Below are 26,794 nucleotides of genomic sequence, written 5' to 3' on the forward strand. Positions count from 1 at the left end.
CCGTCTTGCCAGGCTTCCCATGCGCCAACACCGTTCAACCGGTGACATGAAACCCTAACCCCCTCTGAACAGAGTGTTCAAAGGGCCAGTTGATAGCCAGCTCCCTCTTCGGCAGAGCCACTGCCAGCCGCAGCGGACTCAGACAACTTTGGCACGCATGGCCCTGCCCCTGCCAAACTCAGGAGTCGAGCCTCGAGACGGCTATCAGGCACGGTACCCCTTACAGCCCCCTCCTCCTGGTGCAGCTGCAATGGCCTGCGGTGCTTGTGTGAGGACCAATTCTGCTTGCACTGAAGCTTGCGTTTGGCCTTCTTGTTGGGCGCTGCCTCCACCTGAGCCCAGATTTGGCCCGCTTGTTGCTCTGCCTGCTCCTGAAGCTCTTGCATCACCCGCCTCCTCTTGTAAATAGCGGCAACCTTGTGCGCACATTCAATAATCTTGTTGACACCTTCCCTGTATGCAACATCAAAAGGCGGCAGCCAGCATCCTTCAAATCCCTCCTCATTGCCAGGCTGTTCAAGTCCGAGTTGCAGCAGTGCTGGCAAAGTTCTTGCCATTGGCTGCACTTGTCTGCATTTTGCTGCAGCGCAAGATGAAATGTGTTAGCCACAGTACACAAGGCAGCACAAGGCCACATGTGACAGTCTCAATTCAACAAGTTGTGTACCTGATCAGATGTCAAAACTCAAGACTCAAGACTCAAGACTCAAGACTCAAAACTCAAGACTCGAGACTCAAAACCCAAGACTCAAGGCTCAAGGCTCAAGGCTCAAGGCTCAAGACTCAAGGGGACGTGCGAGCCCTGAGGCTCCGGAAATGTGATTTGTAAGCAAAAAAGCGAGCTGGCGGGCTGAGCCGTTGCGAAAGCGTGGAGCAGTTGGATGCCATTGCGAGATGCGAGAGTGGTACGAATACAATGAGGATAGAGAGCAGTTGGATGCTACGGAACTGGGATGCTGACAAGTAGCCGAATTGGGGCAGAACGAGTGTGTGTGCGGGGGAAAGACAGAGCGGGAGCAGTTGGATGCGCAGCGAATGGGTGTGCGAGATCGACAGAGTGGAGCAGTTGGATGCTGCGACACGAGATGATTACTGGTGCGGGATCGGATAGCGATACTGTCCGGACGGGGAGAGGTGGATGCAGTTGGATGCTCGACCGTTGTTGAGAGAAAACAGTGATGACGTGCAGTTGGATGCTTTGCGAGATGCTTATGATCGGTACTGGCGGAACGAGCAGTTGGATGCGTCTTCCTCGTCTTCGAAGGGGTTGTGCAGTTGGATGCGATCGTTCTCGGACCGACGTCTTTCGACAACGACGTCGGCTTGATGGGAGGCGGTCTCACCACCGCGTAACGTCCTCGACCTCACCGAAAACGCTCTCCTTGACCTCCTCCACCGCAGCGCCGATCTCGACCGGGTCCCTCTTGTACAGCTCGCCCAGCACCTCCCGCAAGAAGCTTCCAACAGACTGATTGATCTGTTCGAACTCCAACAAGAACCCATCGTGACCATCGGTGCTCTTAACACTGACAAACCGGCTGCCCTCGACCAGCTTGTGTATCAAGACCTGTTCGGGCGGGGCGAACAGGCCGTCGCTCTCGATGCTAACGACCAACACTGCCGGTGCGTCTGGTTTTCCGGGGATCGACGGCGCAGAGAGGAAGGAAAGAACGTTCATCAACGCCTCGTCTTCCTCGTCCGCAGTCTCTGGCTTGACACCCGCGGACCGAGAAAGAGGAGAGAGCGACCACCCCCACCGATCACGCGCCACATCGTGCGAGTCCATCTTGCGCGTGAGATGGATGTAGCAGTTGGCATCAAAGCGGTTGACAAACTTGTCGCCTTGGTAGCGCAGGTAGGATTGGGCCGAAAAGATCTGCGGTGCGGTGGACGGGCTGAAGGGTTCGATGAGACGGGTTGCGGGCGCAGAGGCGGGCGGGAGAGAGGTGGTGGGGACCACGGCTTCGTCGGATAACTCGGTTGGCGGATGCGGGGTCGAGGGAACTGGTGGTGTCGTCGCTGTAGGCGAAAGGGAGGGTCCGTTTGCTGAAGCGCCGTTGCTGTTGGTGTCGGCGGTTGCACCAAAGTAGCCATTGCGGGTGGTGCCATTGGGCGAAGTGTTGCTGCCATATGGCCTGACGCGGGGTGAGAGGTTGCCCTCGTTGTGCGCTGCGGCTGCGTCTTCTGCGATCGATGACCTTCTCTGTTCATCCGCGCGCTTGGCCGTCTCCTCCTCCTTCTTGCCCGGCAAGCCCTGTTGTGGTGCAGCGCCTCCGCCCTTGAGTGCTTTGCCCACCCTCCTTCCGAATCTCGACTCGAAGCTGTCCCTCGACCTGTACGTCAATAGCGCAGCCATGCGTGCGGCGCTCAGCCCGTTTCGTGGAGGCTGGCCGGGCTCGTAGTAGCCATGCTTAAAGAGTGGGTCCGAATAGATGCTTTGACGTTGAGCCTCGGCCCATGAGATGCACCATGCCGAATGTCTTGCTGACGTCGCAAGCGGGACAATAGCTTGAATGTACCGTTGCGTGGACGACGCCTGCCCGGGGTAGCGGGTGGGAAACACGAGCGGCCACTCGAGCACCGCCATTCCACCCATACTGCCGCCGACTACCGCTGCAATGCTTTCGACGCCCAAATATTCGAGGACTAGCTTCTGAATCCTCACGTCGTCCCTCACGGTCGTAGCTGGGAACTCGGGGCCCCACCAACCCTCGCCTTTCCACTCCATCTTGCTCCTCGCCAACGCCTCTGCAACCCCCGTCTGCGTCGCTTCCGCCCATCCGCTCTCTCCACCTGCCTGGGTACAGCTGCTCGCACTCCCATATGGACTGCCCAACACGTTGCAGCAAAGGACGAAGAAGCGCGAGTAGTCAAAGACCTTATCTTTGCCCAGTAGGGGGCCCCACCAGTCCTCTACGTCGGCGGAACCCGTCAGCGCATGGCATACGACGAGCGCATTGTCTTTTGTGGCAGCGAGTGTGCCCCACGTCTTGAACGCGACGGGCACATTGGTGAGCTCGACTCCGGACTCGAGGGTGAAGCGTGGGAAGAGAAGGTATCGTTGGCGCCCCGCGAGCAGGCTCGACTGCGGTGAGGTCGGACCTGGGATCTCGATGGGCGAAGGGAGGCGGTGATCGTTCTCCGCCATCGTTGCGTTGTGCCTACAGCGATTGTGTTGCAGTGGCAAGCTGGTTGGTGAGAAGGATGGAAGGGAGAAGGAAGAAGTGCCCAAGGGTCAGATTGGAAGAAACGTGCACCCGCAAAAGCCGGCTACACAAACCTTTGTGTCGGACGGCGGACTTCTTTGTGACTCAGTCTGTGCGCCGTTGTGCGTAAAAGCACGACATTTTGGTCTGCGCTGTACGGTCCCCATCAAACCGGTCTAACACTTTGAGCAAAGCTGTTAGACCGAAGTGCGGACCCGCTTGCACGTGTTGAAAGGTCGCAGCGGCTGCGGGTGGTGACCTTTGCGAGGCTCTCGAGCCGCAACCAGAATTCATGCTCCACAATCCTCATCTGGATCCGCATACACATCACTTACATCCTCCTCCTCACCATCATCCATCCACGATGTCGGCCCGCAATCCATCACGCGAGACCGTGGCCGCTCCAGGCTCGCCCACCCTCTCGTCGACCTCGCACGCATCCAACGCCTCGACCACAGCCACGGTCATCGACAGCCAACCCAACCCGAAAAGTCTAGTCAACCTCGGCAAACAGCTCAAGTACCTCTCCATCGGCCTTGTGCTCACCCTCTACTTCCAGGTATACCAACATCTGTCGGACGCGCTATCGCTAGGCATCCTCTCATCATTCCCAGCCAAGCTTGCGCTGCTATCCGCGGTGCTGTTGATTGGGACGGTGCTTATTTTCGGGTACATCATCCTCCTCCCTGCGCGAGGGTACACCGTCAACTACATGGACTGGCGCGGGGATGCGCATTTGGGGAGCGCCATCCCCATCTTGACGGCATGCATTATCTTTGGATGGGTGACCTTGCTGTTCACGCTAAGCCCGGTGGGTGCGCCCGCACCGCCCGCGCAGAGCATCCAACAGCGTTTGAGCCAGGCAGCGGCGTACACAGGTTGGGACAGCCTGCAGAGCAAGATCCAGTCCATTCCGGCAAACATCCTCCCTCAGTCCTCCACCTCGAGTGGCGGCTGGAACAAGATCACTTCGAGGCTGAGCGGGTCGAACGCCGACAAGAGCTGGGACACGATCGCCTCCTACCTCTCCCTCTCCCCCCGAGCGAACTCCAATCTGCAGCAATACTTCCTCCAGCTCAGCGCACGCGCGGACGACTGGGCCGCGCGCAACATCAAAGTCATCGGCTGGACAGGCGCGCTGTTGGGAAGCATCGGCACGTACCTCTTCGTCTTTGGAGCGGTGGGCCTCGTTGGGTTTGTCGCCCCGGATAACAGGGCGAACAAGAGCAAGACGTTTTAGCGGACGAGAAGGGGCGACGCAATGTACACTTTGTTCATCAACTCCAGTTTGCACAAGAGCGAGTGTTCAGATGACTGTGATGCCGGTGCCCAGGCTGCTACTATCGGAATGAGGTGCAGAGGCTTGATCCGTGAGCTTTGACTGGGGAGGGGCGCTCTGAGATGGAGATGAGGATGGTGAAGAGGACACACACTCGGACGACGATATCGAAGTCGATTCCAGCCGGCATGAGCCCGTGAGCTCGGTTTCACTTTGCTTCGATGTCGAGCTCAACGGTGCAAACAGCAAGACGATCATCTGACTTCTCATCGGGCCGCGAGCTCTATCCACACCCTGCTCAATCGCCAGCTCGGTGTCTAGATCCACACCGAGACGACGGCGATGAAGATCACTTCTCAGACACACGCCGAAGCACCGACCAAAGAGAATGTGACACAAAGTGACTCCGATGACATCGCCTCAAAGGTACAAATACACAACCGCTACTTCTCCCTCGTCACCGCGGGCAGACCATCATCCACACTGCCCCCTTGCCCCTTACTCCTCGTCTGCCAACCCTTCTTGAGCTGACCGACGGCTTTCTTGCCCATCTTCTGCGTGAAGCTCTCCACGTTCTCGCCCATCGCCTTTCTGCGTCTGCGCTTCATGCGCTGCCTGAATTGACGCTCGATGAACTGGAAGATGATGGCGTCGATCGCGCCTTGGGCGAAGATGGTCCAGCGCGAGAGCGAGTGGAGCCAGTCGTGCGCCCTTCGCACCGACAGAGCGGGGTCGGCGAGGTCGACCGCCAGTCTTGCAATCGAGAAGGAGAAGAGGATGCAGTATGCAGCGGGGTACAGCAGGAGCAGGAGAGACGCCTGTCGGTTGAGCGTAGACCCGATCGAGTCGACGCCGTTCTCATCCGCCGACGAGCTGGACGAGGTGCCCGTGTTGACGCCTGTGTCGTCCCGCGCACCGCCGTTGGGGTGGACGCTGCCGCTCGAGTGGCGGGCGCCGCGCCAATTGCGTGCGAGCTTGTGGCTCGAATGGTGCCGACCCGACCCACCAGCGGTGACATTCATCCCCCACTTCCAGTCGTCCCCGAGCGACTGCTCAAACGCCTCTTTGCTAGGCATGTCGACCATCACCTCGCCGGGCAGGATCTGTACCGCACTGCCGCGACGCTCAGAGGCGAACTCGCCCCCACCACCCTGGCGTGCGCGCGTCATGTCGCCCTCGTCCATCGCCAGGATGTCGGCCATGCGCGGGTACTTGCGAGCGGCGGTGGGGGGTGCACGCGAATGCTTGAGGTGCTCGACGGGAGGCGAGATCATCTCAAAGTCGCCTGCGTACTTGCGTGGACGCATGCTTTGGAACTCGAGATCGTCCTCGTCCTCATCGTCGGTATCGCCAGCAACGTAGCGCGGATCGCCAGCGGATGCGCGACGCTCGTCTCGTAACCTAGCGGTGGAGATCGAGTTGGCATCGTTGCCGGTAGAGCTTGCCCCGGCCGTGAACGGTCGTTTGGATGTCGTCGGACTGACTTTGGACGAGTCGCCCGAGCCTCTTGCGAACGAGCCGTTGAGGGGCGCAGACGAGCCTCGGTTGGAGATCGACGACGGGCCGTTGCCTGCTGTGTAGGACGAGTCTGAGGGCGAGTGCTGGCTAAGGCTGCCAGCGTCGTCACGGGATGCGTTGGCTTTCTCGATGTCGAGATCGCTCGGCGCAGCACGATGCGGAGCCATGCTGTAGTTGGGGTCCAGCAGTCCGTAGGATGCCAATGGCGCTGTTGTCGCCGACGCATCTTGGCCCATGCTATAGTTGTTGAACATGCTCGACAGGCCGGGGTCCGCCTTGCTGTCTAGCGCGTCCGGATCCGAGCCGTTGCGACGAGAAGCAGCATCGACGCTGCCGTCCTTGTCGACGAAGGACGACGAACGTCTGCGCGCTGATGCGGCGTTGTAATCGTGCTTGTTGAGCACCGGTGGCGAGATGCGGCTGGCAGAAGACGTCTTTCTGCTGTTGGCTGCTGCTGACGAGGAACCAGAGAGGCCCTTGATGGTGGGACTAGATCCCTGCTCGGCTGCATCGGCACCGGCTGCGGACGTCAGGAGGGGCAGGTCATTGGGCTGTTGCGACGGCTGGATGGTGTCGAGGCCGTACTGCTTGGACTGCGCTCCCTGCTGTGCGTGTGACCTGCGACGGCTGTGGCTGATGGAAGAGGAGTTGTTGGCTTTGCTGAACAGATTCGTCCTTCTGAGGAAGAAGAAGAGGTGGGTGTAAAGGCAAAGGATGACAATGAACACGATGGCTCGAGGCACAAACTGGAAGATGGCCGAGAACAAGAAGCTGGTGGTCAAAGCACAGTAGCCACCTCGAAACCCAAAGCCGCCGACACCGAATGGGATGGCGTTGATGACGAACGAAACGAGCCAGAAGCCCGGCCAGAGCCAGCGTACACGCCTTTCTACGGTGAGAGTGAAGCTGGAGAGGGGGTGGACCAAGATCATGTAGGTGACGATGGCAATGGACAAGTTCCATAGATGCTGAGAGAAGATGGAGCTGACGAGGATGTAGCCGAGGAAACTGCAAGGAGCGTCGTGCTGTACGAGATTGATCTCGCCGATAAGACAAGCGGTGGTGATGATGACTGTGATGGAGGTGACGAGATCGCTGGTGGCAAGGCCGAGAATGAGCGAGTGACGCAGCTTGCGACTTCTCCTGTTGATGATGTAGGGAACAATGATGGCGATGCAGCCGACTAGGGAGAGACAGCAGATTACCATGTCGACATTGTTGCCGGTGGTTCCGACGCTTTCGCGATGAAAAGTGTCGGTCTCATTGCTGACGCGGACCGAGGGATCTTGGAGGAGTGAGCGCCAGTAGTCGGCTTTGTGAAGATTGAGTTCACTCATGGCTGCGAGATGAGCAGCGCGAGCGAAGCGCGATGGTGGGCGAAGAACCAAGCAGAGCAGGTGGTGGAGTTGGAATTGAGAGCCGCTTGGGACTCTATACGAGGCGAAGGGCGGACAGCGTCGAAGTTGCGGAAGAGATCATGTAAAGCAATTCTTGTTGTTGTTCCTGGACGGAGGCAATGCGATGCCGGCTCTGGCTGACTAGAGAGGAGCTGGAGCAATGGGGGTTCGGTCTCAGAATCGGTGCAGCATCGAGCCAGGAGCGATGAGATGATCGGAAATGATCAAACTGGCTGATGAGGAGGGCAGCTGCGGGGCGCGCAGGCAATGAAGGCAAATGATGCCAAGCAGCGCCAACAGAAGAGATCCGATGAGAATGAGGCTGAGAAGAGAATGGCGACGGTCTGTCGACGGTGGTAATGAGGGTGGCGCCGGTCTATTGTAGATGCGTGGCTGAGTCGTGGTGCGTGATGTAGATGGAAGACTGGCAAATGAGCGGTGACAAAGGGACGATATGACGGCGACAGTCTCGTAAGCCGATATTCGTCGTCGTCGTCGTCGTCGTCGTCGTCGTCGTCGTTGGTGTATGCTACGTCGGACTGCGGAGGATGAAGGTGTGGACGGACGAGGGGGAGGAGGAGGACGATGATGAGCAACAGAGGAGGCAACAGCAGACAGTCGGCTGAGAGGCGAGAGTGAGAGAGAGAGCCAAGCGCTGTGACTTGGAAAAGCAACCAAACTCCGGTTTGCGCTAATTGAAAAGAGAGACAGAGGGCGCGAGAACAGTCAAAAGGGCAAACACACGACTCACCATTCGCACCCTCGGTTGCCGCTCAGTCAGCTCGAAAGTCAACGCTGTTGCTCCGCTGTCACGCTTCCATTATTCTTTTTAATTTTCATTTCAATCCTCCCCTCCTGTGTCCAACAGATTTGAATTTCACGCTAAGAACTCAAATTCGTTTTTCTCAAGAAATTGGCAGAGTCGAAGTTGTAAGTACACACGGCAAAGTCACGACGAGCCAAAGCCGATACGAGCTCGTCCATCCTCGGCAGCCAGCCACCGAGGTCGTCGGAGGACATCCGTCTCGACCATGTGATGGATGCTCGCCTTATTCAGCGCATGATGCTGAGCTGACTTTCACTTCGTTGTGTGTGTTCAGCAGAGCAATCAACGGCTTGCTGAGAGAGGATAGCACGGACGCGAGGAGTACTTTCGACTCTTGCTCTTCGGCAAGGAGGCGATGGCAGCTGTCCTTTTTCTTTCAACAGGCTTTGACGCCACTGTCATCGAGATTCGACGGATTGTCACCGGCTATCCCGACAGATATCGGAGGCATGCGCTTCCAGCTGCAGGTACGCGGCACTTACACTTCTCTGGTGCCTTGCTTGTATGCGTGAGAGAGCATGTCGGGCCGTGTCTCGTTAATTTGCTGCAAAAGCGAGGCGAGCCCGAGCGGGAAAGCGAGAGCCGGCTGAGAGTCGAGCAGCCAAACACTGGAAATTGCCTTCAGACGCCGGCATGCATCTCAACCAAATCTCGTCTTGGACCTTTTGTTTGCTGCTTCGATCGACTTCAAGCCCCCATTTGGAGTTGTGTTCGGCACCCAAATGCACCGAGCTCACAATGAGCAGAACGAGGCTACAATACGATGCATCGCCGGTCGCATCTCCTTCCGCGGATCTTGACGGTGCAGACAATGGCGGACTGCTCAGAACGGAGGAGGAGTTGGAATGCTTTCTGACACAATTTATCCACCACTGAGGCTTGCTTAGCAGAAGACGGCGTGCCTGGCTCAATGCTCTTCCCTTGTCTCAGGCTGGCTACACCAGTCAAAAGCCGCCGATGCTGCTGCTGCAGCTTGTAGCGCCACCAAACTTGTCGACCACCGAAGAGCCGCCGTCCTTGTCTCAGTTTGCCGCGCTTACGTGCATCGAGGCCTTCGCAAAACGCTTTGTCGTCACTCAGAAGAGCAAGCAGGTTCGCATCGTGCCCAACCCGTACTTTCTTGCTATTCGAGATACCACCCCTCCTTGCCTGGTACTGGCCGGATCGACGAGTTGAGCGACCCCTTGCTGATCTGATGTGCAGAGCTGGATCCCTTTCGTTCGCTGCAGGCACCGTACACTTTCCGTCTCCGATGTCGACTTGTCATCAGGCACCACATGCATCGCTGTAAGCAGCCTTGCCTAGCGAGACAGGGAGCATCGTTCACCAGCATGTTCGACCGGAAGCAGTCTGCTAGTCCAAGACGACGAGGTCTTAGTCGTAGGGAAAACCCTGCTAAGCGAGACCACTTTCAGTAAGGGGGGGAGAGCGGAGTTGATTTTCTTGTTTTTTTTCTTTTCCTTCTCCCCCTTCCTCTCTGTTCCTGCTTTGCAGCTCTCTCGTTGTTCTCACTTTAATCTTGAGTGGTCGATCGTCGGTCGGGAAAAGGTTCTTTTCAACGCCCGCTTCGACACACAGCCATTCATGCGATCGCTCACCGGCGTGTAACAAACATCTCGATGCCAACGGGCAACAGGCTATCTCCGGCATCACATGGTCAAATGCGAGCGTGATGTGCTCCAGCCTTCTCGCAGTGGGATGACCAAAGCCAAGTGGGACGCCGATTCGACTCACGACGGATGCATGTCTTGTTTGGCGAGAGTCTGACAAAGGCAAAGCAGGAATTTCTTATTTCCGTGTCCACAGCGTGACTACGACGACGCCTCCGTCACAAGTGTGTTCGACTCCACACCGTGTTGACCGGCATGTTCGAGGCTCCTAACATGGTCTAGGCCACACGTACGCATCGCCCTTGCATCTACCTCGTCATGCTCGGCAGCCTTGGTCGTGTGCGAGTGGGATTGGCAATGACGGCCAACCATGGAGCCCCTTGCCTGCCCCCGCGTGGCAACGACAACAATCGTCTCGCTACCGACCCTTGAGCTGCAAGCGGCTAAGCGAGCCAGCCTAGCGAGCGGTCAAGGCCTCAACGTGGGAGTGCCGTCAAGGCGCGGGAAAGGGTCTCAGGTTCGCTTACAGCCGTCGTTTGAACCTGTGTGAAGGCGAGTCGGATTTTGGAGGTTGCCTCGTTAGATCTCGGTCTAACACCCTCAGAATTGGCGGCAGGCCTTGCTGCTCATCCAGAAGCTCTGCAAGACACCGACTTGGCGTCCAACGAGATCGAATCAGTGGTACTGAAGGCTAGATTACATCGTCAGAGCTTTCCAGCTGCCCTGTCTCAGCAACAGCGGTAGCTGCATCGCCGGGAGCCTCGGCGGTGACCTCGGCGACTCGACCGTCTGATGGAGGCTCGTCCAGGGAGAGCACCGGTCCAGCCGCAACGCCCTCGAGGGTATCTGTGTCGGCTGCTGCCGGCGAGACGTCCTGCGTCGTCGCTTGATCACTCAAGGGCTGTCCTGAGGCATCTCTTTCACCCGAATTTGCGAGCTGAGCCAATGAAGGACCCTCCGCCGTTCCCGACTCGAGTGCCGATTCCTGAGGCGCTGCCTGTGTCGACCCAGCGGCATCGGCTGTTTCACCTGCACCAATCGGAATGCTGCCGTCGTTGGGTTCCCCTTTGATCACAATGTGTGACGGCAAGCCCTCTTGCGCTGTGTCGGTTGCCTCTTCTGGTGGGAGCGTGCCCTCAATCGGCTCGTCCTTCACCGTCACCGGCGGTGCCGCCATACTGTCTTGCTCTTGCTCTTCCTTCTTCACCATATCGTTTGCTGTCTCATTCATCGGCTTCTCCGCGAGAACCAACAGCTGCGGATTGTGCTGCACCAAGCTCTTGCTCAGCAAGACCGCATCGATCCGCTCAAACAGCCTCTCTTCTTCCTTACTCATCTCCCTTTCCTCCTTCCCCTTCTTGTCTTCTGACATCTTCCCTCGCAAGGGCCCCACCTCCCTCGCGAAGGCCCTCATCATCTCCACCCTCACCATCTGAGCAGCCTGGTCCAACGACTGCGCCTTCACCCTGATCGCCGCCATCTGTCTCTCCGCCAATATCTTTTTTGTCTTTTCGTCCCGTGCCGGTGCGCCCTCGTCCCCGTACTCGAGCACGTCCAGCGCCGCGCTGAGCTGCAAGCTTGCAAAGAAGAAGTTGACGAACAGCGAATGTGACAGCTGCCGTACGTCGAACACCGTCGTGTTGGGCAGCAGGATCGTCATCCACGTCGGATACTCTGGCGAAATCAGCAGACACACCTCGAACGCGAGCAACGAAAACAGGCATACCAATCGCCAGAACGAGATCCCATCCGACCGAGTCCCACTACTACTGAAGTATCCGAACAGCGCATACATGGCGGGGTTGATCGTATAGAATGCAACGAGGCTCATGAGACCGCGACGCATGTAGTCACGCGCCGACTCGCAGTCCTTCCATTCGGAAATCGTTGGGCCGAATCGGTCGTATGCGAAACGTTTGACGGGTTCAGAGAGGGTGTCGTGCGCCCGACGGAGGTGAATGAAGAATGCTTCGCCGGACTCGCCAACTTTGTCCGGGTGATAGCGGCGCGCCAGGGCTCGGAACGAGCGACGAATGCCTTCCGAGTCGACGTCGAGGGGCAGCCCGAGAAGCTGGTAGTAGTTCGGTTGGGCGGTGGATGCGCATTGAAAGAGCTGGTAGAAGAGCGTGCCGATGATGACGGCGGTACGGGCGAGTTGGACGTGATTGTTGCGCGTGCGGGGCGTCGAGGGCGGAGTGAGGATTTGGACCGAGTAGCAGCCGTTAAGCAGGAGTTGCGAGCCGAGCGAGGGCAGCCACCACCACGTGAGCAGCGAGCCGAACTGCAGCAGGTCCGCTTTCATGGTGATCACAGCATGGACGTGGCCGGGCTCGGATGATGACGGCGATTTCTGACTGCTTCTGAAGCGTCCGATAAGCAGAAAGGTTCTGGCCGTGATGGTGATGGTGTTGGTGTCGGTGTTGGTGTCGGTGCACAGAGTAACCTGTCAAGGGTCCTGGTGTCACTTTCCGCTCAAACACCGCAATTAGGTAAGCGTGACAACGCCTCCATTCTCACCCGCCAAAAATTTCGCCGGCACGGCCTTAGATTTTTCTTCTGGCTTGCAAAGAAGAAAGGTTTCAGGGTCCTCCTCCTCGCTACCTTCTTTGAAGCCTTTCTTACCACTGACCTGTGTTTCTCGCCCAGACACATCAGAGAAAGAACGTCAACATGCCGCCGAAACGCAAAGCCGGCCCCTCCTCGGCGGGCAGCAGCAAGCCCGCTGCCAAAAAGCCGTCCAAGGGCAGACAGCAGCAGCAACCCCGTCGACCCAAGCTCGCCCAGCAGCTCGACATGTACATCCGCCGTTCTGACGACGAAGAGTCAGACGACGAGCCTGCACCATCCACATCCAAAGCGAAGATCAGCACCAATGCGGTAGCGCAAGAGCCGGACTACGAGCCAGAATCGGACGAAGCATCGCACGTCTCTTCCTCCGGCGAAGAGGACAGCGAAGACGAAGACGACGGAGCTGTCAAGGTCAAGACGGTCTCAGCGGCCAATTTGTCCTTCCTCTCGGGGCTGGATCGGGATAAGGCGATCAATCTGTCGCAGAAGGATGCAAAGCAAAAGTCGAAAGAGCTAAAGCGATCGGACAGGAAAGAATTCGAGGAGACGAGGAGGCAGGTCGCTGCCGACAAGAAAGCCAAGCTCGTAGCGCCGCCTTCCGAGGACGAGAACGACGATGAGGACGACTTTTCGGACGACAGCCTGGAAGAGGAGGAGGAGGAGGTCGAGCTTGGGCGCAAGGGCGAGAAGCAGAACTATCAGGAGTACAGCGACGTTTCCGAAGGTGAAGAGGTGGACGCTTCGTCGGACGAGGAGCCTGCCGCGCCGATCAAGGTTACCAGCAAGAACACGAAGAAGGCGACAGCGGACGACGGGGACGCGGAAGCAAGCTACCTGGCCAGGTTGGGCAAGAGAAAAGCGAGAGAGCAATACGAGGATGAGCAGGAGCGCAAGAAGCGCGTCAACGCCAAGCTGCCCGTTCGCAAGCTTGACGGCGACGTATCCGACGAGCCTGACAGCAGTGATGAGGATCTTGATGACCTCGATGACGATGACAAGGACGAAGGGATGGATGACGACGATGATGCGGAAGACTACAGGCAAGACAGCGAGCCAGAAGGCCTCCTTTCCTCCGATGAAGATGTCCACCCAGCCTCCAGTCGAGCCATCCACGCTCCTCTCCCGCGCGCCGCCCGGCCCACCGACGACTCGGACGACGAGCCCTCCGCCACCACCTCCGCCCCTACTGCCCCACTCTCATCCATCACCCATTCCTCGCGCTTCAACCTCACCGCACCGTACGAGATCCTCCTTACCTCGCATACCTGCCGTCTTCCACCCACCCCACCTACCAGCAACCGCAAAGCGACCCTCGCATACAGGACCACCCTCGCCAACGCACAAAAGCAGACGCTCCTTCTGGCGCGCAACCAGATCGCCTCGTTGGCCTCTCAGATCGTCGCCGACCCGGAAGTCAACCTCGGTCTCCTCCGTCGTCTCGCGGTCTTTGCAGCACCAACTATCTCTGCGCCACCGGAAAAGATCCCCGAGATTCGCGCGGAGCAAGCCGAGGCCAAAGCTGCTGGCAACGCCGCAGCTGCTCGACCAGTTAAGGTGGAAGTGGCACCGGCAATTCGGCAGCTAGCAATGCTATCGATGCTTGCTGTGTTCGTCGACATCCTGCCCGGGTACAGGATCAGGAGTCTGAGTGAGAAGGAGCAGGAGGAGAAGGTGGGGCAGGACGTAGCTCGCAGACGAGAGTTCGAAGCTGGGCTGGTGGGCGTCTATCGAGAATTCCTCGAGCTGTGCGAGGCCGAGCTCAAAGCTGCTTCCGCCCTTCTTGCTGGTCAGGAACCTGAAAAGGGGAAGAAGAAGCCCGCGCCAGGCGTCGGGAAGCTCGAAAAGCCCGCTGTGAAGGTGTTCACTACCCTCGCTACGCGGGCGGTGCACTTCAACTTCCGCACCAACATCCTCGGTGTTGTCGTTGCGCGCATGTCACGACGTCAGTGGGGGCCCGACGAGGAGGCGTGTTTCGAAGCCATCCAATCTGTCATCTTGTCGGATCTGACGGGCGAGGTGTCGCTAGAGGTCGTCCGATTGGTGCACCGCATGACCAAGGAGCGGCGGTACAAGGTCAACTCGCGCGTGCTCGATCTGCTGTTGTCTCTGCGACTGCGCGACGAGCTCGGCAATAAGCGGTCCTCGACTACCGCTTCGACCGACCCAGAAGCGGAAGCGGCCAAGGAGCGGGCGGATTACGAGGCGCGCCGAGCCCTGATGAAAGCACGCGAAGGCAAGAAGGGCGGCGGTAAAGGGGCCAAGTCCAAAGACGTACGCAAGGGGCTTGCGACGCATCTCAGTAAGAAACAGGTCAAGAAGCAGAAGGAGCTCAAGGCGATCGAGGACGAGATGAAGGAGGCTGAAGCCACTGTTGACCTCGAGGAAAGAGAGAGGAACCAGACCGAGACGTTGAAGTTGGTCTTTGTGCTTTACTTCACCGTGCTGAAGCGCGAGGTGGGAAGTGTTGGGTTGGGCGTGTTGGAGAGCACGTTGCGCGGATTGAGCATGTACGCTCACCGGGTCAACGTGGACTTCTTCCGAGACCTGCTCGCGGTCTTGCGTCAGCATGTGGCTATCAATGCGCGTCTGCTCGAGGAAGCCGACCAGGCCGGGCTGGCGCCCACGGAGGAAGACTCAGACTCCGAAGCCGAAGGCGACGAAGGCGACAACGTCCTTCTCGACCAAACCACCCTCACCCGCACGCTGCGCCACATCATCCTCGCACTCAAAACCACCTTCGATCTCTTCCTTGGCCAGGTGGAGGGTACGTTGCTCAATCTCGACCTCACGGACCTCCTCTCGCACTTCTACTACGTGCTCTTCTACCTGCCCTTCGTCAACGAGTCGCACCTGATCGCTGGGGCGAATGTGGTGGATCTGGCGCTGGACACGCTCCATGCGATCCTGATTCGATCCCGCACGCGATTCGCGCCGACGATTCTCGCTGCGTTCGCGAAGCGACTGGCCATCATCTCGTTGCATTTGCCCGCGACGAGCGCGTCAGGACCGAGGAAGGTGCTGGGCTTGATCTCGCATTTGCTCACTAAGCAGAGCACGAGCGCGTCTGCAGACAGCCAGCTCGCGCTGCTCGACCTCGAGGATCGCAGCAGGAACGGATCCTACCAGGCAACAGGCAAGAACCTCAACACGAGCGCGGTGCTCGAGAGCGGCCAGACGATCCTGTGGGAGCTGTCGATGCTGACCAAGATGTCGAACGAGGAGGTGAGCGCCGAGGCCGAGCGCGTGTGGGCTTTGAAGGATTCCAACCAGTCCTGATCGCTGGGAGAGCCAAGCTTGTGATGCTCGCCATTGCAATCTTGGATCAGCGCCAAATTTATCAGAGCGAGTGTGTTCGCGAAGCCGAAGGGTGTGCAGAGGGTGTGTGCGCTTGACTGAGTCAGACACTTGAATCGCCGTTGCTCCAGATGCTGCAGCTTGATATCCCTGCGACTTGCTCAAGCTCGAGTAACACACAAGGCCAGTGAAGAACGCAAAGCAAAAAGTGTCCATGAATTGCACCTATCAAACGAACCCCGAGCCCTACTGGAACGTCTGCAGCGTGAACGGGCAAGCGATGTTGCCCAGCTGTGTGTTGGTCTCCTTCCTCCCGATCAGACCCTGGACGCTCATGCCCAACCTCAGCGCCAGGTTCAACGTCGGTCTTGTCTGTCCCGGGTAGTTCGGCCCACAACCCTGGTAGAAATCCTGCCAGGTCTGGTCGCCCGACGTATTCAAGCTGACGTAGCTGAAGTCGACAGGGAATTGAAACTCCGTGTTTCCCTTCGCCTTGAACGTGATCGAATCAAGATGACCCTTGCCCACCTTCATGTAGGTGTTGAGGTCGGTCACTTCGAGTGTGAGGTCGGTGGCATGGGTAGGGATCCAGGCGGCGCGATTCGATGCACGCAGGTTGAAACCCATGGTCATGCTGAAGTTCGTGGGCGAGTGATTGACGCGCATGCTCGCGCCATTGGGCAGTGCCACCACCGGGTTGGTCGAGAGGGTCGCAAAGGTCGGCACGCGTGGGATCACGAAGAAGAGCATCACGCCAAGACCGAGTAGCACGAAGAATGCGATGAACACCGCCAAGCGCGGCGAGAGCCACCCCCACAGATGGTCGTCACCGGACACCCACAGCTGGCACTTGCGCTTGCGGTTGCCGCGCTTCTTGCGGCGTTTCGATGAGCGAGTCATGTCACGCAACTCTTCTTTAGTGTACTCGTTGCCCAGCGCAGGGACTGTGATGAGCTCGATACCTGTGGTGGCGTCGGCATTGCGTGGACCCGTGCCGCTGATGGTGTTGTTGTTGTAGCCCGCAGACGAGAACTGGCTGTTGCGGTTGCCGGCCGCGTTGGCTTGCTGCTGGATAATGGAGCGGCGGGGATCGGCATTGCGCACGTCGAAACCAAAGGCTTCCGAGGGGAGGAGCGACTTGCGGTTGCCAGGGATGTCCGAGTAGGGCGTCTCGACGAGCGAGGGCTTGCTGGCGTCCCAGTAGGCATCGTTCTGACTAGCGAAGCCGGAGGTGGAAGATCGATGAGGCTGGGGCCGGGTCATGTTGAAATCGTCGTAGACGTTCCAGTCTTCATCGTCGTCGTCTTCCTCGTCATGATCTTCGCCGGGTGCAGGTGCGTAGCCGCGCGAGTTGGTATTGCGTGCATCGTAGGCACCAGCTCCGGCTCCCACAGCGGGCTGCGAAGCTGTGTAGGGCGAGTCGATGGACGCTCGAACGGGATAGTCAAAGTCGTTGTTTGTGGTGGTGTGCTGAGTGGTGGGGTTGGCGCCATACGCATCGGCTGCTGAAGCGTAGTGATATGGGCCGGACATGGTGCCGACAAGAGCAGTACTGCGGCGTGCTCGAGATGCGCCGTTTGTCTCGAATGCAGTGGTAGGGAAGCAAGAAAGAGAGAAGTGTGATCCTATGGTGATGGCCAGGAAGCAAAGCGTTGGCTGCTCAAGAGCAAAGAAGAGGCGCAAGCCAAAGGGGCGCTTGCACCGCTGAAATCCATCTGTCACGCCAGGCTGCATGTGATTTTGCCAAGTCGACGCTTCTCCGGCGCGCTTCACTCTGAAATTGTCACATCGTGCTGTGCTGTGCTGTGATCCAAATGATCTGAGTCCAACACCTTTCAAATCTCGAATCTTGGACCCTTGTTGTTGAAACACACTCGTGTGCTGCCTTCATCTTGAGGACGTGCCAAGATGATCGCTTCGTTGACATCTGAGCTTGAAAGACTCTCACAGCTAGTAGCTCATTTCACTCGTGCTGCTCTGGACAAAGCTCGTTCATTCGACTGTAGACGTCTTGAGAATAGATCGCTGTTGGCCATCACGAGCTCTCCTCCTTGCCCTTCTGGCTCGCCTTAAACTTCTGCAACAGCAAAACGTTTGGCGGTGGCGGAGCGTCGACGTAGCCGGGAGCTAGCGCAGGCGCAGTGAACGGATCCTTGCCCGCGCTCCCGCTTCCACTGCCCTTTCTGCTCGATAAGCCGCTAGCACCGCTACCTTTCCTGCTGGAGGATCCAGACGACGGCAGCGATGGCATGGGAGAAGCGTCGCGCGAGCCGTTACGGCTGCCGGACGACGAGTAGGAAGGCGTGAGTCGACCGCGGCAGGGTACCTTCGGTGAGGGCAGATCCGGGCTCGAGATCGTCGTGAGCGAGCGAGACCGCGATGAGCTTCGACTGCGAGCGGCATCCATGGCAGGTTCGGCTGGCGATCGTGGCAGCGAGCCGCTCCGGAAGTGAAGAGCTCTGTTGCTGCCTGCCATCAGGCCTGGCTCCATGTGAGGCAGCGACGGGCTGTGCGCCAGGTGTTTACCGCCGCGACTTCCGTGTAGATGGAACGGGGACGAGTCGGTGTTGAAAGGCGACATGTTGTCGCTACCCGGGCCCTTTGTTGATGTTGCAGCATTGGTGCTGGCACTCGTCGTCCTTCCCAACAGCGCCGCGTACAGCCCGCCTGGCGTTACTTTCTCCCTCTCCTCCTCGCGCTCTTTCCTCGACTGCGTGTTGATCCCCGCCGTTGCCTGAGTCACCGTGTCTCTCCTCGCCTGCTGCCTCTGTAGCCACAAGAGATGCTCCAGTTCTGCAGGCGGTGCAACGTCTTCCCCTTCTGAGTCGCTCGACCATTGGTCCGCATCCTCCCATTCCTTCGGCCAGCCTGTCGGTCGCAACCTCGTCCTCGCTTTGGCGTTCCTGCCTCCGCGTCCACCGCGCCCCGCTTGACCCGCTGCTACTGTGCCACCGCGCCCGGCCACGATTGCGCGAAACACAGCTTTGCGGCGCCAGTCGTCCACGCCAGCCGATAGCGATGACTGCGTGACGCTGCACCGGAACCACGCTCGCAAAAGCACCATCGACACAGCTTGATGGTCGAATTGCGAGATACATCTCAGCGTCAGAGTCGAGCCCTCGTTCTGCGATGCAGCGCCTTTGGGCGAGAAAGCCACCGTGACGCTAGTAGGTGGCATCGTGTCCAGCGCAGGCAGCGCAGGATGCGGAGGGATCGGATGATTTGTATCCATCGCCACCCATTCGATAGAGCGCAACGACCGAACCTGTTCGGCTACCGGTAGAACCGCTTCTCCCGCTCGCGGCCTCTTGCGGTACAGATCGGCTCGCCAACCTTTGACCATCATCCAGTGCAGTCTCCACTTGCCTGTACTGCTCGAGCCCTTGGACGATTTCGCCGACTTGCCCGCCATAGCTCCGCCCCTGAGCACATACACCCAACCTTCGAAGTACGGCTCCAGGCAAGGAGCATCGGCGTCGGGTCCTGCATCTGCCGCATCCCTCCACGTCGACTTGAACATGCCCTGGTCGCTAGGAGCCGCCGAGCTCGATCGAATGGTCTCCCTCAGGCTGATCGGCGGGATGTAGACTCGTTCGGTCGGAACGGTCCATTGCAATTCCAGCAGCTCATACGGCCGAATGCGATAGGCAGCGACCGTCTTCCAATCTTGCAATTCGCATCCATTCGCCGACGAAAGCACGGCGAACTTGCCCGAGAGCGGATGTGTGGTATCCCCAGGCCCACGCGAGATCTCGTCCCTTCGAATGCCTGCGATGTACTGGCCTCTACTCTCTACGGACGCTGCCATCGACGATGGCGGTGAAGCTACGGCGTCCGAATCGGATGAGAACACATCGGAGGCTTTCTTGCGCAAAGGTGCCATTCCAGCCTGGGCCCTCACATTTCGGGGCTTGACCGTGGAGAATCCTTCCTCGTCATCATCGTTGGTCAGCCGCGGCGAGCCTCTGAGCATGTCCAACAAGTCCACTTGCGGTACCTCTCGACATTGACTCGACTCAGCCACCAGCCTTCGACTCGGAAACCTCGGCAATGACGATTGGCGCGACGGTGACGAGACCGTCTCTGGCAGTGGGGGCGTCTCTTCATGATTGTCCTTGCGTTGCTTTAGAATGTCAGCGGCGGTCACTGTCCTGCTTCGCGGTCGTGCGGGCGAAGAAACCGATTCTGGCCAAGCAAGGTCCAACGGCGCCGATGGCAGCGTTGGACTCGAAAGCGGAGAAACGCCGCTGCCAGAGGTCGATGGAACCGAGGGCGAAGGGCTGAACGGGTCGGATGACGGGGTCCCTTCGGCTTGCGTGCCCCATCTCATGACACCAGCATCGTCTTCGGCGGTGGTCAACAACGGGACCGACGACGGCGAGTCGAAGGATGCGAGCGAGTTGAAAGACTCGCTCGCGCCAGGTTGGGTGTAGATAGAGGCCGAGGCTGGTGCGCCAAGCAGTCCTGGATTGAGCCGAGCGGGTCGTCTTGGTGGTGTGGCGATGGTCGCACGCAAGGCGTTACGACCGGCGTCCATGTTCGAAGAAGACGGAGGCATGCTGGGCGAGAACGCAAAATCACTGCCGAAGGTGCTGCTCGATGCGATGGTAGGTGTCGAATTGAAGCTGTCTGTTTGTAGCCTCTCCCGCCTCGACGACTCTTCGTCCAGTACATCTTCGCGAAGCCCACCATGCTCGGCATGAGTGGCCAGACTCTCAGACTCTCGCCTAGCGCTCCACTGACTCAAACGCCTCCTCGCCTCGTCCTCTTCCGCCTTTGCATCCCTGTTTCCGGTAATCAGCGACGCACCGAGCTGAACTCCAAGCTCGTTGATTGCTTCCGAGGAATCAGAGACGCTTGTATCTGAAGCGGTAGTCGGGGGTAGATCGGACAGGGTGGAGGCAGGCGAGGCTGCCAGGTCCGAGTGGGGAGGAAGTGCCAGGTACGCGTCGTCGCTGGCTGAGCTGCTACCCTCGAGATTGTGAGGCAAAGGAGGAGGGAAGGTGCGTGAACGCGGAGATGCTGATTCATCGAACAGCAGTGGTTGAGTTTCGTCCGTGCTGAAGGCGCTATCCACAGCTGGCAGGGGCATTGGCGGAATCACCGAGGAGGTTGCCTTGCCGTTGCTGTCAGCGTGCAAAGTGTTGCTGCGCTCTCTGTTGCCGGCAACAGAGGCGGCGATCGCAGCGGTGACGTCGCTCAGATCCGGAGGTGGACACGAGAAGGACTTTGGATGCGCATAGGTCCGATACTTGACCACTTTGTCGTGACTCGAAACGGGGGCCATCTTGGCGGATGCCGACGCCGTCAACGCATCCTGGTAGAATCTGTAGCTCAGACTCGAGTCATGCTCTGGCATGCCAGCTTTGATGAGCGCTGCATCTTTGATCGAAGCGATGGTCTGAGTGGGCTCGACATGGATGCGCAGCCACACATCTTTGGGTACGATGCGGATGTAGACTGGTGTGCGCCGCGGCTGCGGGCGAGACCGGGTCTTTGAGCTTTCAAAAGAGTCGCTGTATGCTGCTGATTGAGTCGGCTGCCCTTTTGTCCATGAAGCCTGGAAAGGATTGGCGGGCTGGGAGTCAGAAGAGGCGGAGCTGGTAGACAGCGTCGTGGCAAGTGAGGGCTTGTGCTGAAGCGAGAGGTCCTCTGCTGGAATCGAACGGCTCGACTTCCTATGTGAGCTTGCTGCTTGGGACGAGGGACCCGCCTGAGCATTCGTCGATCGTGTGTTGGCATACATGCTGCCTCGTCATGCGCTCTTGAGACTGCGGGTCTTCGCGGATTGTGCTGTGGTAGTGACGAGGTCGGAAAGAACAACAGCGGCGTCCCCGCTACGCTAGTCCGTCATGGATGGAGATGAGACCACGTGGATGCTGACACGCCAGTGACCGTATCTCGATCCCGAGCTCAGGATTGAGTGGAAGGTGGTGAGGAAGAATGCGACGTGATAGGAGCGAGTCGAATGAAATGGCGCCGACTTTGGGGAAGTGTTGATCCGCGTCAAATCCAATTAAGCGCTGTTGACCGAAGACCAAACCTGAGGGTCCTGCCCCTTTGTTCTGGCACTTAAGCGTTTCATGCATCTCATGCTTTCCACTGAGATTCATAAGCTCAATTGTCTCACCATGCAGGCGATGCGAGATTGGCTTCATACGAAGGTGTTGGGGGGTCAACAGGTGCTTTGCAATAAGACTAATACTAAAGACTAATGGTATATGGTGTGTGCAATAACTTAGTGAGGATTGAGCGACCTGACGGATGAGCCTGGTCAGACGACCAGACAAGCACGCTCAATACAGCGAGCCCTTGAGACTGCGAGGCCAACCGTAGTCCATCATCTCGTCGTCCCAGCCAGGCGGCAGCTCAAATGACGTCCTGCGATCCTGAGCTGCCTTCTTGATCGCTTTGGCTCGCGCGGCGGCCACCGTGTTGATCGCCGCTACGGCATTGCGTCCGCCTCCCGTCTTGCTGTCCCAGATGCCCGGTCCTCCAGGCAGGTTGACCAGGATATGACGGGGTCGCGGCGTGCCCGACTTGCTCGTCGCCGATGCTGCGGGCCACAAGTCTCGCTCGTCCTCCTCGTTTTGGCCATCGTCCTCGGCCGACTTCATCGACTGCGCTGAGCGACGGCTTCGTACCAGCTTGGGGGGCGCTTTACGAGGCGCAGCGGGCGATCGTGAGCTCGTCGACGACATGCGAGGATCCATGCTGCTGCGGCGTGTCGGGCGACCATTGCGTTGACGAGACGGCTTGGAAGACGTGACGAGCGCCATATCGTCGTACGAGGCCGTCAGATCGGACAACGCTCGTGCGGATGCCTTCTGGCCCAGTCGCGCGTGGACAATCTCCTGCCCAGCTGCCCGCGTCGTGGCTCGCTTCTTCTGCATCGCCGTCTTGCGCTCTTCCTCCAGAAGCTCGTCCGCATCCAGATCCGAGCCTTCGTCTTCTTCTTCCTCGTCTTCGGCTGCAGCTTTGCGCTTGAGTTCGTCCTTGGTCTCCTCCGAGGCATCGCTGTCGTCCGACTCCCACACTCGGCCTTCCCGCGGTCGTTCGGGGCGAACACCGAGCTGAGGCAGTGGCACCACCGCAACACCACGAGCGTCGGGTCGTCGCGGCAGCCAAGGCGACGGTACTGGCGTGCTGATCGAAGCGTTGGGAGCGAGACGCTTGGTAGCTACGGGCGACGGACCGAGCGAGCTACGGCCGTCGTTTTGCAAGGAAGAGGTCGACTTGCTGGCCGTGGATGCCGCGTAGCCGCCGACCATCGAGGACATGCGCGAGAGCGTGCTTTCGGGCGATGGACTGCGAGCTGCTGGGTCGGTCGCCGAAGCCTTGTTGATGTCGACAGCGGCAGTAACTCGTGGAGCACTCTCGTTGTGCTGCTTGACGTCTGCCATCTCGGGGAAGACGATCTCTTGCTTGAGCGTAGTGGGGCCAGGATGACGGATCGTCTTCTCGCTGTCGGTCGTCGCCTTTCGCATGATGGAGCCCACAGCACGTGAGATGAGTTTCTTCTCCTTCTCAGCTGCAGGCTCGCGCGAAGCCGACCTGCCGAGCGCGGACGAGTTGGTCATTGTGGGAGGCGCAGCAGTCGTGCTCTGGCCGTTGCGGTTGGTGTTCTTGCCCGGCGAGGTCACGGTCTGCTCTCCGCCCGATTCCTCGCCCATGGGCGGCGAGGCGACGCCACGGCCAGAGACGCTCGCCTGACGACGTTGGTTGTTGCGTCGTGTCTGAGCTAGGACCTCAGCACCGAGCGCTGCGACCTCATCCTCGTGCCTTCGTCGGATCTCTTCGGCCTTTTGAGCACTGAGACCGAGCCCGGTGTTTTGACGAGGCGTGGCATCACCGGGTGCGCTGGTCTCGGATGCGACTGCGCGAGCGGCTCTGCTGCTCAACATCTGGCTACCGGCCATAGCAGAGTCCCCGTTGGAGGCCTCGGACAGCATCGAGGCGTCAAGAGCTGCGACAGGCGTTTCGGCGGTGGGAGAGGCGACTAGCGCACCCCCGTCTTCAAACGTGCTGCTGACAGGACGCGAGGTGTCGATGCTGCTTAGCAGCGATTGTCGTTTCACCTTCTCGGCGGCTGGAACGGCTGACGTGGCAGTTGCGGACTCGACGAGCGTGTCTGTTGTCAGAGGCATCGGCTCGTCCTCAACAGTAGCAAGAGGAGCTGTCGGGACTGTCGGGACGTCAGCAGCCACCTCGCTGGTGGCGGCGGTGGTCGAGACCTTTTCCACGGCTGCTGCGCTGGAACAGGCCGAGCCGATGCCATTAGGAGGACCCTCGACGGCCGAGTCCAGTGTTGCTGGCTCGCTGACCGGGTCGACCTTCTTCTGCTGCTCGAGCGACGCTTCCTCTGCCGCTGCAACAGCTGCCTGCTCAGCCGCCTCACGTTCGAGTCGTGCCTTGAGCTCCCTTTCTCGCCGACGGCGACGAACCCACGCCATCCCTGAGCCATCGTCCTCCTCGTCCTCGTCCGCCTCCATGTAGGCAGAAAGACCTTTGTAGTCGGAGCTGTTGGGTGTGGTTGCGAGCGAGGGCGGACCGCTTCCACCCAGGCTGCGGCGCGACGCCTCGCGGGCGAGACCGGCAAAGCCCCACTCGCTGAACTCGGGCTCCTCCTGTTTGGGCTGATCATTGACGCGGCGGGCTTTGATCTTGGTGCCATCGGGAAGGGTGACCATGCCCGTGCCTCCAGGACGAGCGAGTCGGATGAGCTCCCTTCGACGGGCGCGTTCGTCTTCGTCGCCCGAGCTGATGGCGCCTGTACGGCTTCGAGAGCGGCGGCGAGTGTGAGACGACTTGCGTTTGGACTTGGATGCCGACGATCCTGTTCTGCCGCGCTCCTCTTCGTCGTTCTCGGGGGCGGGTCTGCGCGCGCCATCTGTGCTCATGCCGTCCGAGAGACTGCCGGTGCTCTTGCGCCGAAGGCTATGACCGTCTTCGGACTTGTCGTCGGCGTCACCTATGCTGCCGGCCTTGCCGGCATGCCTCCGCTTGCTGCTCTTGCGTGTATAGTATTCTGGCTTGAAATAGGCCGAGGGCATGCCCATGAGGTACCACTTGCCCTTCATCGACTTGGCCTCGTCGTCGCTGTCGTAGGACGAGTCCGAGGTGTCCGACTCTTCGGAATCCTCGATCAATGCTGAACCGTTGAGCGAGTCCGTCGCTCCGCCGAGCAAAGCTGAAGTCGATGTCGGAGTAGGCAGAGGCGCGAAGCGGATGCGGGGCGACTTGATGTCATCGAGTGTAGTCGAAGTCGAATTGAGGTCAATGGTGGGAGGCTGCGATAGCTTTTCGGAGGGCGACATGGGCACGGTGCTGCTGCCGATGCTGGTGGTAGAATGGTCGATGGAACTCATGCTGGGCACCGAGTCTTGCGACTGGAAGCGTTTTTCCTCGAGCGGTGGTCGTGGAACGTCCTGTGCTGAGCTGCCAAAGCTTGCGGATGCGCGGCGAGTACGCGGTGTGACGCTGATCGAGCCGCTAACAAGGGCCTGAGCAGCGGCCATACTGCGACGAGTGTTGATGATGGCATTGAGCGCAGCAAGCTCTTCGGGATCCATCGGAGCTTCGGTGGGTGAGGAGCTGAGTCCGCCCTCGGCCAATGTAGATGCCTTTTTGGCAGAGGCCTCCTGCGCTGTGTCGATAGATCGAGAACCGCGTCTTGACGATCCGTTGCCCTTGCTAGTGGCGTCATCGTCGTCGTCGCTATCGCTGTCTCGAGCGGAACGACGAGAAGGTGCAGATGATTTGGGCGGATCGTTGGTAGATGGAAGACGTGCTCGTTTGCGGTCGTTGGCAGGTATCGCTGTGCTGGGTAGAACGGAGGCACCGCCGCTGCCGTGACCCCAACCGGCCATCATGGCCATCTGCGCGTTGAAGTTGAGATCACCGAGACCGAGGAGAAGCGCCTTCTTGGGGATGCCCCAGATCTTTTCGTCATCTTTGCCCTTTGCCTTTTCGCGTTCACGCTCTCGTTCCTTTTCACGCTCTCGAATGCGTTCGCGTTCCTTTTCCCTCTCCTTGCGGGATGGGACGGCTGGGATGTGAGTGACGACGGGAGCTGCTGCGGAAGAAGATCCTGCAACGACGGCAGGATCTGCGTAGATGACGCCCGAGTAAGGACGTTTGCGCGAGTTGATGAGGATGGAGGAGCGAGGGTAGAGTTGCGAGACGGAAGACGAATTGGAGAGGCTGTGTGTTCCGGAGCTCGGGCCAGCATCGAGGTCTAGGCTGGTAGCGCGAGCATGCTGGACGGTGGGAAAGCTTCGAGAGGGGGAAGAGGCGGAACGAATGGCCTTAGGGACTTTGATGTCATCGACGTGGGGCAAGGCGGGAACGGTTTTGGAGGTGGTGAGCATGTTCAGTCGAGGCGAGCGACTGCTGAGCTGATGACAGCTGATAGCGATGCAAAAGGATTCCGAGAGATCGCTTGCAGGCTCAGCTGAGAGTGATGGTTGTGATGCTAGCAATGAGCAGCGGCGAATGTTCCACTAAGGACGAGTCTCTGAGAGTTGCGCGCGCCGCAGTCAATTGAATCGGGATGTTTCCGCGATGAGATGACGAAGGGTGGTTCGGACACTCCCGAGATGCGTGGGAAAGGTGGCTGTTGGTGAATCGGATTGTCCGAGGTCGAGAAGGAAGGCCAGCTGCTCGAGGATGGAAGAGACGATCCCTTGGATTGACTGATCAAGCCCGAGGTTGGCTCGGCTGGACCCTGGATACGTGCGAGGCTGGAAGGATAGTGAAGGCAGCAAGCGTGGTGGTGTCCGCTGCTGATGGCCTTTGAAATGATCGTTGATAGTTATAGGAGAGGCGATATTCGAGTGCAGAGAGCGTGTGTGTGTGTGTGGAAGGGAGGGAAGCTGTGAAAGAACCAGTAAGATAGGAGAGAGACACACACACACGTCGACACGAGACGGGATCGAAGGGTCTCTGGTATACGGCTATGGGTCAATGTGCGCCTGTGTGGAGCAGGACGCACGGAAAGCAGGCTAAGCGAGCCAAGAGACGGTCTGTGTGTCTGCGCAGAAGCAAGAGCAGGGTCCGCTTCCCCGCTGCACTGACCCCCCCCCCCCCCCCCCCCC

At 59.0% G+C, this 26,794-nt stretch overlaps 8 protein-coding genes across 8 annotated transcripts; 2 read left to right on the plus strand and 6 right to left on the minus strand.

Moving 5' to 3' along the window:
* Nucleotides 1-1,339: 1,339 nt before the first annotated feature.
* On the minus strand, nucleotides 1,340-3,148 carry PSEUBRA_000649 (Alpha/beta hydrolase fold-1; the record flags this gene model as incomplete). Its single annotated transcript, XM_016433991.1, has 1 exon — nucleotides 1,340-3,148. One exon carries the CDS (start codon nucleotides 3,146-3,148, stop codon nucleotides 1,340-1,342), a length of 1,809 nt encoding a protein of 602 aa, XP_016294428.1.
* A 422-nt stretch (nucleotides 3,149-3,570) lies between these two features.
* On the plus strand, nucleotides 3,571-4,446 carry PSEUBRA_000650 (uncharacterized protein; the record flags this gene model as incomplete). Its single annotated transcript, XM_016433974.1, has 1 exon — nucleotides 3,571-4,446. The coding sequence occupies one exon, from the start codon at nucleotides 3,571-3,573 to the stop codon at nucleotides 4,444-4,446; it is 876 nt and encodes a 291-aa protein (XP_016294429.1).
* A 482-nt stretch (nucleotides 4,447-4,928) lies between these two features.
* On the minus strand, nucleotides 4,929-7,340 carry PSEUBRA_000651 (G protein-coupled receptor, rhodopsin-like protein; the record flags this gene model as incomplete). Its single annotated transcript, XM_016433992.1, has 1 exon — nucleotides 4,929-7,340. The coding sequence occupies one exon, from the start codon at nucleotides 7,338-7,340 to the stop codon at nucleotides 4,929-4,931; it is 2,412 nt and encodes an 803-aa protein (XP_016294430.1).
* Nucleotides 7,341-10,527: 3,187 nt separating this feature from the next.
* Nucleotides 10,528-12,138, minus strand: PSEUBRA_000652 (DnaJ; the record flags this gene model as incomplete). The annotated part of the gene is made up of 1 exon (XM_016433997.1): nucleotides 10,528-12,138. The coding sequence occupies one exon, from the start codon at nucleotides 12,136-12,138 to the stop codon at nucleotides 10,528-10,530; it is 1,611 nt and encodes a 536-aa protein (XP_016294431.1).
* Nucleotides 12,139-12,506: 368 nt separating this feature from the next.
* Nucleotides 12,507-15,680, plus strand: PSEUBRA_000653 (CCAAT-binding factor; the record flags this gene model as incomplete). Its single annotated transcript, XM_016433973.1, has 1 exon — nucleotides 12,507-15,680. The coding sequence occupies one exon, from the start codon at nucleotides 12,507-12,509 to the stop codon at nucleotides 15,678-15,680; it is 3,174 nt and encodes a 1,057-aa protein (XP_016294432.1).
* Nucleotides 15,681-15,944: 264 nt separating this feature from the next.
* PSEUBRA_000654 (uncharacterized protein) lies at nucleotides 15,945-17,231 on the minus strand (the record flags this gene model as incomplete). Its single annotated transcript, XM_016433993.1, has 1 exon — nucleotides 15,945-17,231. One exon carries the CDS (start codon nucleotides 17,229-17,231, stop codon nucleotides 15,945-15,947), a length of 1,287 nt encoding a protein of 428 aa, XP_016294433.1.
* Nucleotides 17,232-17,733: 502 nt separating this feature from the next.
* On the minus strand, nucleotides 17,734-21,444 carry PSEUBRA_000655 (uncharacterized protein; the record flags this gene model as incomplete). Its single annotated transcript, XM_059464478.1, has 1 exon — nucleotides 17,734-21,444. The coding sequence occupies one exon, from the start codon at nucleotides 21,442-21,444 to the stop codon at nucleotides 17,734-17,736; it is 3,711 nt and encodes a 1,236-aa protein (XP_059321070.1).
* A 550-nt stretch (nucleotides 21,445-21,994) lies between these two features.
* Nucleotides 21,995-26,068, minus strand: PSEUBRA_000656 (uncharacterized protein; the record flags this gene model as incomplete). Its single annotated transcript, XM_016433985.1, has 1 exon — nucleotides 21,995-26,068. The coding sequence occupies one exon, from the start codon at nucleotides 26,066-26,068 to the stop codon at nucleotides 21,995-21,997; it is 4,074 nt and encodes a 1,357-aa protein (XP_016294434.1).
* Between the last annotated feature and the right edge of the window lie 726 nt (nucleotides 26,069-26,794).

Source organism: Kalmanozyma brasiliensis (assembly GCF_000497045.1).
Source record: "Kalmanozyma brasiliensis GHG001 unplaced genomic scaffold PSEUBRA_SCAF10, whole genome shotgun sequence".
In the NCBI taxonomy this organism is placed as follows: domain Eukaryota; kingdom Fungi; phylum Basidiomycota; class Ustilaginomycetes; order Ustilaginales; genus Kalmanozyma; species Kalmanozyma brasiliensis.